We start from the raw sequence: 15852 nt of genomic DNA on the forward strand, positions 1-15852 counted from the left end.
GGTGTACTCCAGCAGCAGTCACTATAATCCTATTGATCTTTCTGTGCTGTTTATTGATGCTAGTTTTTTGATGGTGTGTTGGGTTTTTTTTGGAGAGTTTTTTTAGCTCATGAAACCCCCCATATGGGTTCTATGGGAAGAGTGGAGCATGAATCATTTACTATGCAATGCTAATTCAGCACTTCCATAGCATGTTTGCAGGGGAGAACCACAGTCCTCATTAGGTCCAAATTGAACAGAACTGAATTTGATTATAAATTCTAATTTAGCTATTTTATGCTGGAGTATCCCTTAGAAACCTTGTGTGTGTGTGTGTGTGTGTGTGTGTGTGTGTGTGTGTGTGTGTGTGAAGCACGGCAATATTGTGGATATCAGAAATATTCTCCCACCCCTTTGTTTATCCTATGGGGACAGCAGAAGGACTTGCTTTGTTAGTGATGCACTATATTACGTTGGAGCTCGAGACCCATAGGAGAGAGTTGGTTGATCACCTATTATAATGCAAGAATTTCTTGACATATTTATGTACTTCCTATCATAGATTCCTAAATGGATGCTTCAATTTAGAGCAGGGGTGAGGAACCTTTGCTCCTCCACATGTTACTGAACTACAGTTCCCGTCAGCCTTTACTAATGGCCATGCTGACTGGGGCTGATGGGAGGTGTAGTTTAGCAACACCTGGAGGGTCAAAAATTTCTCATCCTTGCTCCAGAGAAAGGAAAAGGAGCACCCATATCACCATGGAAAACACACAACCTGCATGCCTATGGTCCCTGCTTCAGTCTCCAGTCTAAATGGTCTTGGGGCTGGATTCTGTAGTGGGCTACAGCTCCCACTACCTGTGACAATTGGGCTTGTTGACTGGGGCGAATGGAGGCTGTATTCTTAAAACACCTGGATTGGATACCATCCCTGAGCCAACAGCCCAACTCAATATATGTCAGCGACACGTTTTACGCATTCTGGTGCCGAAAGCCACAGAAGAGCCTGCATTTTTCTAAGCTTTGTGGGTTTTGGATTTTTTTTATTATAAAAACAGTCTTTTTTATCCCACTCATTAAAATCACATTCAAAAATCGGCAAAAAAATCCATAATAATAACCCAGAGAGACAAACCAGAGATCAATATTTACAAACACTGCAGGGGAAGGGGGGGGCTCCCGCTCTACGCCTCCCCCTCCCAGGGCCAATCGCCTTGGGAGGAATGTGGGAGCCATGTAGCAGAACAGGCAAAAACTCATCACATGAGGCGGAGGAGGGGGGGGCATGCAGCAGAGGCAATCGCATGCGCTTGGGGCATGACACCATGGGGATGAGAGACCTGATCCCCAACCGAAAGCCATCTACCCTTAACACCCCTCTGTTAAACCGCAGATGGAGGGAAGAGGAGGAGGAGGGGCACAGGGTCAATTCAACCTGAGATTTCTCCCCATCCTGTGGGAGAAACCGTAACACTGCTAGGGGAAGGGGAGGTGGTGGGTGGGGGGAGCTGTTAATACAGAGGGATACTGGAAGGGAGGGGCAGAATGGGCCTAGTTTTTCCACACCCAGCCCTTGGCACAAAGATATTTACAGAATCCTTCAGACACTTGGGACTTGGCACAGAGCCTCATCCAGGCCGAGCTTCCAGTGACCGCACCCCCCACTCCAGGCTCAGCCCAGAGAGGCCCTGAGAGCAGAGGGGCTGGGCAGCTCAGAAATCTCTTTTGGCATGAAACCTGCTGCCCCTCCCCTCTTTCCGTAGCAAAGCAAGATGGGTGTTTGGCAGTAGAGACAGCAGAGCACGAGGCAGTTCTCATCCCACTCCAAGGAGAAGATTCAGAGGCAATAGTACAGAGACTGGGCAAGCCAAACGCAGGGAGCTTGTCCAGATTCAGCCCCAGGGAGTACGACTTTTTGCAGACTCTCCGTGGGGCCAACTGGGAAGGGCACAACAATAAACTTGAAATTTGGCACAGTTGATAAGAGAATGCCTGGGAGAGCAGGGTGGCAAAGAGGCAGAGGGCAGGCCAAAACTCTGAGGCGGCAGCAAGAGCAGCAGCAGCAGCCGCTGCCCCAGGTCAGGAATTTGGGATTTGGAATGGCAATTGGTGGGACCAGAAGAGGGTGGTAGGGAAGGATTCAGGACGTGAACTCATCGACGAAGGGAAGAGAACAGAACAGAACAGGAGAAAGCCTTCATTTTTTTGTTAGACATTTTCGTTACAGTGTAAGAGTTTCAAGGCAATTCCTTATCATACTCTAGAGTGCAAACCCAGCCAATGGTGAGGGGGATTGCTTATGGCACAGTGGCTGCCTAGCTGATATTCTGTGAGTGACGGGCGGCGGGAAATGCACTCTTTCGAGCTATCCCACCCATCCATGCCAGAACCAGGGCGCCCTTTCTGCAGGGAGCCTGCTGTGGAACGTATGCCAGAGCCTGGCGCTGGAAAGAAAAGGGGCTGGGAACACGGATTGTCGTGCCGGTGCGTCTCTTCACGTCAGCTGGTGTGAAGGGACTCACCTGAGAGGACATGCCCTGCCACTCCATGGGGAGCAAGGCCTAAGCCAGCAGGCTCTCTTGTGAGTGTGCTAGCGCATGTCTGGCACCCACAGGGGAAGAAGCAGGAAGGACACAAGATGTGTGGCACATCTCAGGGCATCTCCTCCTATTGGTCCTATTTAGAGGCAGGGCTTTAATCCCAGCTTTCCTTCGTGGGGGGCAGGGGGGGGTCGGGGTCGACGCTCATCCACCTTGCCAACCAGGCTCCTTCCCCTCAAATAGGTATTGGTCTCCCTGTGCTGGGGGATGGGGAGAGGGAAGTCGGTCCCACACCTTCTGGATGCCCCACCCCCTCACTATAATACCCCAGGGGGCTGGGGTGGACACCACAATGATCAGTGAAAGGAGACAGGAGAGAGGGTGGGGATGGTGGACAAACCCAGCCAAATAAATTAAGGATGGGAGAGGAAGTCAAGGAGGGTCAGAGGCCATTGGTGCTGCTGCTGCTGCGCTGGAGCAGAGCGACCTTGCTGAGCTCCACCACCGGAGAGCGCGGCTTGTGTTTCATTTTGGGCACCCTCTGCAGCAGCTGCTGGGCTGCCTGGTAGGCATCGCACAGCTCCTTCTTCCACTGCACCAACTCCGGATCGCTCTGGAGGAGGAAAGGCAAAGGATTAGCATGGAGGCCTCCTAGAATACAAAGGAGACATAGTAAGGCAGCAGCCATTATTTTGCTGGGGGCAGGGAGGGTATCAATCACATTGGACCTTACAATAGGCTTGGGAGTGGTGCTGCCATAACTGGTTGGTGCCCAGTTGGCACTTACCCAGGACAGGGCCTTCTGAGCGGTGGCTCCGGGTTTATAAAATACCCTCCCTGGTGAGATGCGTCCATCTCCCTCATTATTAAGCTTTGGGAGCAACTTAAAAACCAGGCCTATGATGGCTGAAAGATACTGTTCATAGCAACCTTGACATCATTAGCTGTGCAAACATGTGATTGTTTTTAAATGTTCTAAACATTGTCAGAAAACAACAGCCAACCAGACTAAATTTCTGGAAGCTGTGTACAAATGGTTAATGCTTTCAGGCATTATTTCCTAATGGCACCTCTCTGTGCCAGCCCATTAGCACCAATACTTTCTCTCTGTAGAAAAGGAATAGGAAGCCAGAGGTAAAATGTTTCTCAGCAAAGCTCCTGATCATAAGGAGCCTCTTGTTGTTCACCTAAGATGCTTTTCTCATGCATGGACCAACACCCAGGCAAAAGGCTGTTTAATCTCCACACATATTACCTGTGTTGATTTCCTCTTATGCATCACAACTGCTCAGTCACATTTGTCTGTCGCTTGGCTTGTGCATGGAAGCCAGAGCTCAGGGGCACAATATAGGGCAGACTGCCAAAGCTCCAGCACTGCTCGTACTGGAGCAGAGAGGGGTTAAAGAGGTGCTTGCCTGTATATGGGGTCAAATGGGAGTCAGACAATGGACGCAGCCAATGATTAACCTTCCCTTAATTCAAAATATGGCCTTTGTTAAAAACATATAGATTCCTGAGTACTATAGAATAGATCTATCAACAGTGCAGCATGAGAGGGAGAAGAGGTGCCTTTGAAAGGTCAAGGCAAAGGCACCCAATTTTTGGGATGCTAGCTAGACTGTCTGCAGTAGCACCACCACAGCGACAGTAGAGGGGCACCTCAGCAAAAATGCAGGCTTGTAAAAATGAACTAAATAGCACAAATTCAATCATCAAATTTATTTCAGGTCTAGGTATGTATGTGCATCCACTCTTGAGGATGGATTTTAGCTACCCCTGCTACACAAACTTGCATGGGGAAAAGAAAACCCCACTGAATTAGTGGGGCCTACTTCAGAGTAGGCAAGTTTAGGATTGCACTGCAGATGGGTTTTCCAGCAAAGGGATAAACGTCTTGCCTCCCAATACAATAACACACACTACTCCAACTCCTCTAGGCTTGAACAAGTTCTAAGAGAATTATGCAGCTTCAGCTATATTCTGTACGGTATACGTCTGATGAATACATATCATTATTCTGGTTGTAGAGAAATTTCTTCCCCCTTTAATGCAAAGCACACACCACCCTATTTATAGTCTACTAAAATGTGAACTACTTTCTTAACTGAACAGGACTCCCCCCCCCTAGATTGAGAAGGGGCTCCCCCTCCTCCAGTAGCCTGTAGGGGACCTCGTGACCACAGAATTCAAGAAATCACAGAACAGGAAGGGAACACAGGCCATCAAGTTAAATAGGGAGAACAGGAAGCACAACTGTTTTACACTTCCTGTTTCTGCTCTGTCATCTCACTCTTATCTCCTCTTTTGGCTCTCCTAAGCTGTCCCCACACTTGCTCACCCCCTTGTGAGGGTAGACTTGAAAAGATCTGGTTCAGGTTTGAATGAGAAACAAACACAAGAGCTACAAGATACTTGTACCTCTCATTCATCTTACACCTGAGGTTTGATTTGATTCAACTGCAAGAAAGGACCATCCGCCCTTCCCCTGATCTCATCTGACCAGAACAACCTACCAAATCAAGAATACAACTTCAGAAAGGTGTTGGCCTAATACCTCCAGGTGTCTAAAACAAGCTGCAAAATTCAGGAATGTAAGTCCCCTCCACTATCGATCTATCCTGGCAGGATGGAGGCACTGTGGGTGTTTCCTGCGTCAGAGAAATTTGTCATTTGCCCACCTTGGATGGAGTTGCTTTCTTCTTGAGGGGGCAGGCACACAATTTTTGAGTGCTTCTGGTACCCTAAGGAACTAGAAGCACCTTTTACCAGCTGCACATGGTATGACAGCAATGATCGTTCCTGGACCAGGAGAGCTTAATCACAGGCACTGTTGACTTCAAGGCTGAATTACTGCTGCAATGTATTCTATGTGGACTGTCCCATGTGCTTGATTGGGAACACAGCTGGTTACAAGATTAATTTGTTCCGGAGGTCCATTCTTAACCTGAAACCGTTCTTAACCTGAGGTACCACTTTAGCTAATGGGGCCTCCCACTGCCGTCACCGCACGATTTCTGTTCTCATCCTGAGGTAAAGTTCTTAACCCGAGGTACTACGTCCGGGTTAGCGGAGTCTGTAAGCTGAAGTGTTTGTAACCTGAGGTGTTTGTAACCCGAGGTACCACTGTAGTCTACTTTGCTTCAATCTGTGGAACTGGCACCATTACAGGTGCCACATAAAGCCCTTTGTAAGAAATTTCTCTTTCAATATGGCAGTACTCAACCCTTTGGAACTCCCTGCTTATTGACACCAGGCTGCATTCTTTTCAGTGCCTGCTTAACACAGTTTTGTTTAGGCAAGCCCAGCCAAACATGTAGAATGTGACCTCAGCAGGAGTTTTATTAATCCCAGGTACAGAAATGAGACCATGAACTAGTGTAGCATAAAAAGGTAAAGGTAGAGTACCCCTGACAGTTAAGTCCAGTCGTGAATGACTCTGGGGTTGCGGTGCTCATTTCGCTTTACTGGCCGAGGGAGCCGACGTTTGTCCGCAGACAGTTTTTCCGGGTCATGTGGCCAGCATGACTAAGCCACTTCTGGCGAAACCAGAGCAGCGCACGGAAACGCCGTTTACCTTCCCACCGGAGCTGTACCTATTTATCTACTTGCACTTTTACGTGCTTTCGAACTGCTAGGTGGGCAGGAGCCGGGACCGAGCAACGGGAGCTCACCCCGTCACGGGGATTCAAACCGCTGACCTTCCGATTGGCAAGCCCTAGGCTCAGTGGTTTAGACCACAGCGCCGTGAAGTCAGAAAGCCTCAGGTTGTAATCTTGCCTCCGCCATGTATTCACCGGGTGCGGTTATGCAAGCAAAGTTCTCTCTCAGCCTCAGCGCCCCCCCCATTTGCACTCTGGGGACAACAATGGTCACCTGTCTTACAAAGGCCTTGTAAGAATCACTGAGATAATGCACTTGAAACACTTCAAGCAGTCAAGATGTGGTATATTATCCTAAGTCCTGTCCAGTCATCAAACCATGCCAAGGGAAATTGGGGGCTGCCCATCACCAGGTTTGGGCAACCTCACTACTTTTTGGACTTTCTTCTAGGAGAGGCAATGTGAGGGAAAAACTCACGTCACACTGCAGGACAAACTGCTTGCCACCCCGGATCTTTAGGAGGATGCACTTTCGATCCTTTATCTGTGTCTCCTCAACAGTCTGGATCTCTTCCATGGTGAGCAGCGACTGCTGTTGTAGGATCCAAAACATCTTTGGTCAAAGAAAGAGCCACTTATATAACCCCAGGTTAAACATGCATTCTACATTCCCTTGCCCACCTCCACATAATCCCATCCTCCAGGCACTACAATCAATGCCTAATCCTACCCGCCCCACCACAAACCCATAGGAGACAAACCTAGGCTCTCGCATTTGTATATAGCAAGACTCCACCCTCTCTCACCCCAAACCTGCCATTTCCCCTCTCCCCTCCTTCCTCAGAGGAAAGATCTCCTCTTACCGGGGATTCTCCTTCTCCACGCCACTCCAACCGATTTGGGAAGAGGTAGAAGTACCGCCTCTGCCACTGCGTGAGGAAAGGGTTCCCCAGTTTTGACATGTAGCCATGCATGATGCAGTCCTTGCCATGGGCATAATCTGTGTACGGGAATGGCGAAGAGAAGAGCATCAAGGTCAGGCAAAAACAAAACAAAGCAAAAAAACCCCGCAAGAAACAAAACAAGGAGAAACCAGCCATGCCTTCTCTCCATAGTGGGTGTTGCAGCAAAGAGTTTCCAAAAGTGGGTGCCCTGCAAACGGGATTCTGGCAGGCAGAGCTGGGCGGCAATGGCGGCTGAGGAGGACTGGGGCATGGAGCAGAGCTAGCCTGAATGAGGGAACCCATTGCCACTTGTCCTACCAGCCCTGGGTCTCACCTTCCTCGTGGCCCAACTGCTTGTTCTTGGCTCTTTTGCGAGCCTCCAGCTTGTCAGTCTCAGCATTGACTGTGTCAAAGACGGTCTCTGTCACCTCCTGCTGCCAACGCTCCGAGATGGTGAGTGGAAAGTTGCGATAGAGCTCCTGGTCACTGTCCAACAGCTGGAATGAGAAATGAGCCACGTTGCCCTTGTTTCCAGGGTAACAGGCACAGTCCCCCTGCTCTGAATATCAGCTGTCAGGGAAACCACAGCAAGAGAGGGATACTGCAATCGTGCCCCCCTTGTGGACTTCTAAGAGGCCTATCCGACTGGGAAGCAGCATGCAGAACTATAGGCCTTTGGTCTGATCCAGCAGCATGCTTCTACAGTACTGTGGAGGTTTGGGGTGAGTCCCACTTCTTTCTTTCTATCTTAAGTATTTGACATGGATATTCTCCCCAGCTCTGCCTGCTGCACTTCTCCACCTTCCCAGATTTACACCGCCTCTTCTAGGCACTAAAACCGAAACCCACCAGGTTTTCCCTAATCACTTCCCAGCTGATCTCAGCTCTCTCCAGTTCTCTTTCAAGCAACTCAGACACAATACCTCTCCTATCCTGCCTGCAGAGGTGGTGGTGGGGAAACCATTATGCAGCTCAGGATCCCAACACCTAAAGGAGTTCTCCCCTCCAGAACAAACCCAGGTCCTGCGTTCAGAAGGCATTCTGTGTGTGCTCCCTCCAAGAAGGGCAGAGAGGGTGGTGACACAAGAACGGGCCTTTTCAATGGTGGCTCCCTGGCTGTGGAATGCTCTCCCAAAGAAAGCAATCTTGGCACCATCATTGTTTGCCTTTATGTGCCAGTTTTATTTACCCAGCTGCTCGAGCCTTAATTTGGAGGTTATTTAGTTATGTCTGTTGCCTCTTTTTTTTGTCTTCCTTTTAGTGGGGTACATGCTTCGTATATTTATCTATGGATGCACATTTTAAAGTTCTTTATCGCTGTGTGTGTGTGTGTGTGTGTGTGTGTGTGCGATTTCTGTTCTTTACTTTGCAACTCGCTTTGGCTTAAAGTCAAGTAACTTTTCTCAGTCCGGTAAACCCCTCTACACAAAATTCTGCTTGCCCTAGTACCGTCCTAAGGCATTTGGAGAACCGCTGGATTGTTAGACACGTCTCAAAACAGGCCCAAAGGTTGCTGTTCAGAACAGTAGATTTAGGTTCTAGGGGATGCAGCAATCGTATGGCAAACTTCTTCCACATATAAGGAATAGTTTGACTAAGGCTGAACATCCCCGTTTTATGTGCTATTTACTTTTGTGGACTTCATTACCAAAGATGACATGCTGGCCACTATCCAAGTAGCTCTTCAAAGGTTTAAACACATGCATGGCTGTTCGCCAGGATAAATGAAACCTCTCTGTTCAGAGGCAGTATAGCTCCAACTACTGGAGGCAAGAGAGGGGGAGGGAGAGAGAGAAAGAGAGGGAGAGAAGGGGTGTCTATCTCCATCATGCTCTGCTTGTGAACTTCCCAGTGGTCTGTGGCTGCCCTTAGTGTTGGAGACAAGGTGCTAAACTAGATGGACTGAAGCCGACATATCAGCCCAGTAACATTCATTTGTCAAATCAGTCCAGTAACATTCATTTGTCTGCATTACCCCTATTCACTAGTGGCAGAACATAGTATTGCAGCCTACAGTGCAGTTCCACCCATTAGCGCTGCTGCTTTCACTTTGCTGCTGAAGCCCTCACCATGTATTGGTAATTAAACCTGCTCTGAGTGCCTCGTTTGGAAGAAAAATGGGAGATGCATTTATTTATTTTATTATTAATTATTATAGTAGAGGTATGTTCAAACAAAAGAGCAGAGGAGGAAGCTGCAGCTGCCCTAGCAGAGAGTAGGTTAAGGGCTGCCCCCCCCACGTACCTTGATGCCTTTGGTGTCCTCTTCATCAAAGGAGCCAATGTCAAAAGCGTCAGCTGCATTCACCTCCCCACGGGGTGGGATCAAGGGGGGCGGATACTGTGAAGACATGATTGGGGGGAGAGGGTCAACCAAGGCGCAGAGGAGAGTCACTTATCCCTTAAAATTCCTTCCTCCCCTGATGGCCATCTTCAACTACCTAAAGGGCTGTCACACTGAAGAGGGAACAGGCTTGTTTTCTTCTGCTCTCGAGACTAGGTCCTGAACCAGCGGATTCAGTTACAAGAAAGGAGACTCCGACTAAACTTCAGGAAGAGCTTTATGGCAGTAAGAGCTGTTCAACAGTAGAACAGACTCTCATGGGAGGTTGTTGACTCTCCTTCACGGGAAGTTTTTAAGCAGACGTTGGGTGGCCATCTGTCATGGATGCTTTAGTGGAGATTCCTGTATTGCAGGGTGTTGGACTACATTACCCCTAGGGTCCCTTCCAACTCTATGATTCATGATGACCGAGCAGAGTCTTTATCCCCAGCAACTCCACTGTCTTCCCAACTACCCTGCTCACCTTTTGGAGGAAAACCATCTGCCAGTCTAGACCCTGGAAGAAGGGACTCTCCTTCACCTCAAGCGCCCTGTTGGAAAGACGGTTGCATAGATTACATAGAGCTCCCTCCTCCCTTTGACCACTGAATAGTTAGGGCAGGGGTAGGCAATGCAGTGCCCACCAGACGGTATGAACTATTACACCCTTCAGCCCCAGCCAGTTTGGTCAATGGGGAGGCAGGCTGGGTGCTCTTGTCAGCTACCCGAGTTAGGGGCTAGAGAAAAGCTTGGGAACAACAGCTTCGCCATGAACACCCACACAGAACTGGAATGCTGCCTTTGTGTTCGTCTAACAGCTGAGCAATTTCCTTTGAAGGAAAACTTATTTTGTTTAAAAGGACATCAGGGTTTAGCTTGGCCTAACCACATCTACACCTCTTGACTTTTACCTCCTAGATTAACTCAGCCTGGTGTGCCTTCTTTGCCCCCCCCACCAAAAAGCCCCAACAACTCTGAGCTGTTCTTTTGTTACAGCAAACAAAGGACAAGAGAGACACTGAGCAACTTAAAGGTAGGGCTGTGGAAATGCTGCAATTCTGCAGGTGCTCAGAAGAAGGGCAGATCAGTACCCAGAATCCAGCTTTCTGAAAAGTTCAGGTCTCATTTTTAAGGCAGGCAAGTCTGTAGTCCTTATGTTTTTTAATATATATTTGAAAGTATGTGAGCTATGCGTACTAAAAACTCAGAACCTAGAGAAAGACGATCAGAGGTTCAGAGGCGGGCAGCTTCACTCCTCTGTGTGGCTTATTGCCCCTCTCCATAGAAAAAGAAAACTAGAGCAAATTGTGCAAAAATAGCAAAAGCTCAGAAGAAACTGTGATTGATAAGAGAAAATGTGCCAACCTCTTATATACAAGTCAAAGAACACAGCTCTTGTTGACACAGGATTTGGATTGCCTAGCCACAGAATGCTGTTAACTCGAAGTCTGCACATCACACCTTAGAGGCTAAGTGACTCATCGGAGCACAAACGTTTATAGGAAAGAGCCGACTTCATCAGATGCAGGATGTAAACAAAGCTGACACGTGAGACACGTCAGTTTCTGGGTTATATATATTTGTTGCAAGAGTTGAGAATAGCCAATTCTGGGGCAGGATTGTTTAATTTGCTCCATTATTATTTTATGAAAGGGTGAATCAGCAGGAACCTAGGCAGGGACTCCACCATTCTCCCTAGAACAGATATTGTATATGCAAGTGAGTAATAACGATTCATAGCTCTGAAAAGACCTGAAAAGTGCTGTGATAGAAAATGTTATGTTTTGAGAAAAATCAAAACTAGGCTAACAAAACCAGAAATAATAGAGAATAAAAGACAGCAGGGGGGAGAGACAGACTGCTGGGATACAGGGTAACATGAGGTGCACATTTTGCACATAGCAGCCAATTCTGTCCCTGGATGTGGCTTCCAAGATTGCTTCTCTGCAACCATTAAAAGCCATAAACTGGATTTTTAAGCAAGCAAAAGCTGTGATTCTTTGAATTCCAGATCCTATCTTAGGTCTTGCGCTGAACAGGGAACTACATGGAAAGTCCAGAGCCTTGCCGACGAAGGAATAACGTTGCTGGAGCATTCCTTAGTTCCCGCAGTACATCCTCTGCTTCAAGGTCATCTAAATTTGAGTTATCAGATTGTGGCTTGAATCTGAACCTGAGGAACAGGGCAAGCAGGGAGCCTGGGAAAGCTAAGCTTACAGCAGGATGTTAAGCCTGTCCCATAAATACTTTTTAAAAATGGAAGGCACTTCTTGGTCCCATAGTGCGATACACATGTATTTTAAACCTGCCCTTGTAGTGCACCTGGAAACAGCACGCTTGTCCATTTCCCCAGGTTGTTGTTTTTTTCCAAACGAGAAGGGCTGAAGTATTCTTAGCTGAGATCCAAACAACAAAACTCCACTGATAATTCTGAAAGCATTCTTTGCATAAGGTTGAGCAACTTAATCCCCTCAACCAACCAATGGCCTCCCAGATACGCCTGGGCTACAGTTTCCCCTGACTGCTGACCAACCAGTCCAGCAACAACTGGAGGGACACAGGAATCTCACTCCCCACCAACATCCCTGCCCTACCGCCCATCCGGGCGCTTCAGCTGTTCCCCCCAGAGACTCACCCGCGGCCCATACAACCCAGCCGACGGTTCACATCTCTCTGCAGCAGCCCCTCCAGCAGAGAGCGCAGCTCAGGTGAGAAGGAGTCTGGGAGCTCCACAGCCTGTGGGAATGAGAAGGGCAGAATTGTTCTCATTAATTCTTACATTTGCACACCGCCCTACACCAGCAGGTCTCAGGGCAGTTACAACATAAAATCACAATATAAAAACTCAATATACATAGTAAAAACAAAAACAACCCAGTAACACCCCCCTCCCCATTTCAAAAGGGCACTGGGTGTCAATCATGGAAACGGGGATGGGAAGGATCTGGAGCAAGAAAGATCCTACCAGGGTTTAAGAACCTGTGGCCCTCTGGATATTATTGGACTCCAACTGCCATCAGCCTCAGCCAGCGTGCCAATATTCAGGGATAGTGGGAATTGCAGTCCAGCAACATTGGGAGGAGGTGCCACAGTTTCCTCATCCCTATTGTACAGGAAGAATGTCCTTTGGCATCCAGGGGCATTATTCCCACTAATCTGTCCCCATAGCTCAAAGCTGTGCGACTGGGTTGGTTTATTTAATTCATTATGACAGAAGGGACAGGCCCTCCTATTCCTGGAGCCCACAGAGAATCCTCAGGAAATACAACTTTCATCCAGTGGCAATGGAATCAGACTCCTGGCAGGAGGTGTAGGAGAGGCAGTGGGCTAAAGGAATCCTCAGTTGCCATCATCAGAAGAAAAGGTGCTTTAATATCAAATGCCAACTTCTCTCTCTCTCTCTCTCTCTCTCTCTCTCTCTCTCTCTCACACACACACACACACACACACACAAACACCGGGGCGGGGCGAGCCTCTCCAACACTTGGAATCTCTCCGCCGCCTCCCCCTCAGCTGTAGGGCAGCTGAGGGAAAGGCAGTAGGTAGAGGCAAATCCCACGCTGCTGTTTTAGGCAGCGTGGAACCTTCAGGTGCCTAAGCCACCCCATCACTCCTAAAAAGTTTCGTGAGCCCAATTTTTTAATAAACTCATTTTGATACACACACCCTGTGATGACACCCGGGGTGGACCACACACACCCCGGCACGCCCTTCCTCCGCCACTGCAAACACGGATCTGAAAATAGCTCTCTTAATTGCCCACCTATTTTAAGTTAGCCCACAAGCACAATTTCTCCACAACTTGCCTTGCACGATAAAAGTGGCTTGGCTATTGCAAACATCCAAAGCTGCCTCTCATGCACCTTAAATCCCATTCGGCTCCCTCCCATCTCACCATGATGCCTCAAAAAGCCTGTCAAACAGTTAGGCAGCTGATGCATCACAACCCGAGTCTGTCATGATGATCTGTACTGTCTCCCTCTTCCCCTCGCTGTCGGCATTACCCGGTTCTACTGTGTGCAAAAAGGGCTGTGGGAGGGATCCTACACCCTTACCAAAATCTAGGGTGATAAACATGAGCTCTGCTGGAAGAAGAATTGAAATCTAGGACTTTCTAGAAGCAGCAGCTGCTGCAGCAGCAGTCTTCAGAACCACCCATAAAGTTTTGCTAAAAGAAGAGGGCACCCCACCCCTGCCACACACTTTGTATAAGTCATGCCCTGAATTAACCTCAACAGCAAATAGTTGCAACCACACCACAGCTGTACACCAAAGGCATGGAGGAAGGGCCTTTTCACGACAGCCGCACCCGGGGCTGGCACAAAGCATTTTTATGCACAGCCCAGAAATTTCTAATGGCACCTTTGCCTGACACTGCTTAGCAGCCTGACACCTTGGCAAGAGTTGTGTTGCTTGCCTTGCCAAACAGTAATTGTTGAGTTCAACCAAACTGCATCTGCTTACAGTCTCTGCACGTTCTCTAGGGAAGGGAATTTCTTTGTGATTTGTCTGTGCAGTGCTAAAAATAGAAGGTCCCCGATCTATTCATGTTCTTCAGGCAGTAGCATAACTTATAGTAATAGTGGGAAATTTAATTCTGCATACCCATTTCCCTCCTTCCTTCACAGAAACGCGCACACTGGTTAGCCACCCAGCTAACCAAACAGAGGGCGCTGGAACTCACAGAAATGGACCCGGTCCAAAGTGTAGGGATATTTGACTTTGAGGGAGAATAATGGGGGTTCAGCACAGGAAAAACCTCATGTCAAAATGCCGAATCTGTTTGAGAAGATGTGCTACATGTGTTGACATGTAGTATAGGTCAGCCAGGCTCTGCAAAGCCACGGGTATAACCCCAATGACTGGCGAAGGGAAGATCTGAGATTTCGGAGACCCGAGGGACAAGAGGGGAACGATTCAGCACCTGGAAGCTTTGGGATCCAGGCTGATCCCTGACTGAGCTTGACGACATTTCCTTACCATAGTGAGCGTCATGCGGTCGATCTCATGCTTGTCTTTAGTCTTGTGCTGCCGAAAGGGGCTGTGCCTGAGAGGAAGAGCCAGGAGAGCATCAGAAGGAGACTCAGGCCTCACAGGTACCCCCTAACATTTCTTTTGTAGTATTATTATTATTATTATTATTATTATTATTATTATTTTAAATTTGTATTGCGCCCAATACCTGTAGATCTCAGGGCGGTTTCCCCCCCAATACTTGCCATTCCCATCGCAATCAATCCAACCCAGCACCCTCTAGATTCAACCACGGCTCCCTCTGCCAGCTAAGCCTCCTTCCCAACCCTCACCCCTGCAAACTCATCTCCACCTTGGGCTCTCCCCCACTTACCCCCTCAGTAGTTTGAAGAGCATGCAGCCTAGAGAGAACCAGTCGGCACTGCTGTCATAGGCAACGCCCTTCTGCAGCACCTCTGGCGCCATGTACCCATGTGTGCCACTGCAGGGGTGGAGGGAAACAGAGAGTTACAAAAGACAGCACAGCGCCTGCGGGGGACGGGCGGGCGGGGAAGCCTCAGCAGGCACAGGTCAATGGGTAAGGAATCCTTTTCAAAAAAATAAACACACAGGCCAGTGACAAATAGATCTAGGTCACACATTCACGTGGGAGGAGCATTCGCTTATGAATCTGGGTACGCATGTGCTTGCAAATGGAGGTAGGTACTAATTCCTCCTTACAGTGCCCCTTTAAACCACAGCTGTGGCCTGTAGGAATTGTCTCCCCACAAAATATGAGTGGTTCGAAGCAGAAAACGTTAGAGAGGGGCCATTTTCCTTGCAACACTGGCATCTCCCAAGAACATAAAGACATTTGCTCCTATGCAAGCTGGGCATTGGGACTGAACTAGCTCATTCTATCCCACACACCCCAGAATCAGAAAGCCCCTTTGCAGAGGAATCCACTACCGGAATCTGAGGTCTGTAATCTGTAGGTTCCAGTTTTGTGGTCCATATTTTGGGTCTCCATTACTGGACAGAGGCCTTTTAGGGCAAATGTCCCAAGGAGTGGATGTTGAACAAGTGATATTGTGATCCCCAGATAATACAGGAATTAACACCTATAGAAAGCTGGAGGAAGCAACAGTGGAGGAACTTCTAGTAGCTCACCCTGCAGCTGGGGGAGAAGGGGGAAAGGTGTTCTGACATTTATCAAGACCCACAACTCCTGGGACAGGAGCAGTTTTAGGTCCAGATACAGAGAACAGAGCTGCTGGCCGAGGATTAGATTCCAGTCTGATACTCACACGCTGGCATGAGGCTTCTTCTTGGAGAAATCACAGGCGAGCCCCAGATCTGAGATACGCACATGGCCAAACTCATCTAGCAAGATGTTGGCTGGCTGCAGGGGGGGGGGGGACAAGAGCAGCAATGAATGGCAGCTAGGGGGAAGAGAGGATTTGCTGGGGAAAGTAGGAGAGAATAAACCCTCCTCCTCCATCCTTTGGCCTG

The 15852-nt window shown here is 48.5% G+C and overlaps 1 protein-coding gene across 2 annotated transcripts in view; it reads right to left on the reverse strand.

Moving 5' to 3' along the window:
- Window positions 1–993: 993 nt before the first annotated feature.
- GRK2 (G protein-coupled receptor kinase 2) overlaps window positions 994–15852 on the reverse strand; it is a 38592-nt gene continuing 23733 nt past the window's right edge. Inside the window, exons 12-21 of one of the 2 annotated variants that reach the window (XM_035125550.3) lie at window positions 15648–15742; window positions 14735–14842; window positions 14368–14434; window positions 12023–12123; window positions 9872–9938; window positions 9310–9405; window positions 7400–7562; window positions 6985–7121; window positions 6600–6713; window positions 994–3135 (exon numbers count right to left, since the gene is read on the reverse strand). In XM_035125550.3, coding sequence (XP_034981441.1) covers window positions 2965–3135; window positions 6600–6713; window positions 6985–7121; window positions 7400–7562; window positions 9310–9405; window positions 9872–9938; window positions 12023–12123; window positions 14368–14434; window positions 14735–14842; window positions 15648–15742 — 1119 coding nt within the window. In that variant the 3' untranslated portion in view covers window positions 994–2964. Of the gene's footprint in view, window positions 3136–6599; window positions 6735–6984; window positions 7122–7399; window positions 7563–9309; window positions 9406–9871; window positions 9939–12022; window positions 12124–14367; window positions 14435–14734; window positions 14843–15647; window positions 15743–15852 lie in introns of both variants that reach the window. The other variant, XM_035125543.3, reaches the window with a different exon arrangement.

Source organism: Zootoca vivipara, chromosome 1, assembly GCF_965207765.1.
Source record: "Zootoca vivipara chromosome 1, rZooViv2.hap1.1, whole genome shotgun sequence".
NCBI lineage: Eukaryota > Metazoa > Chordata > Lepidosauria > Squamata > Lacertidae > Zootoca > Zootoca vivipara.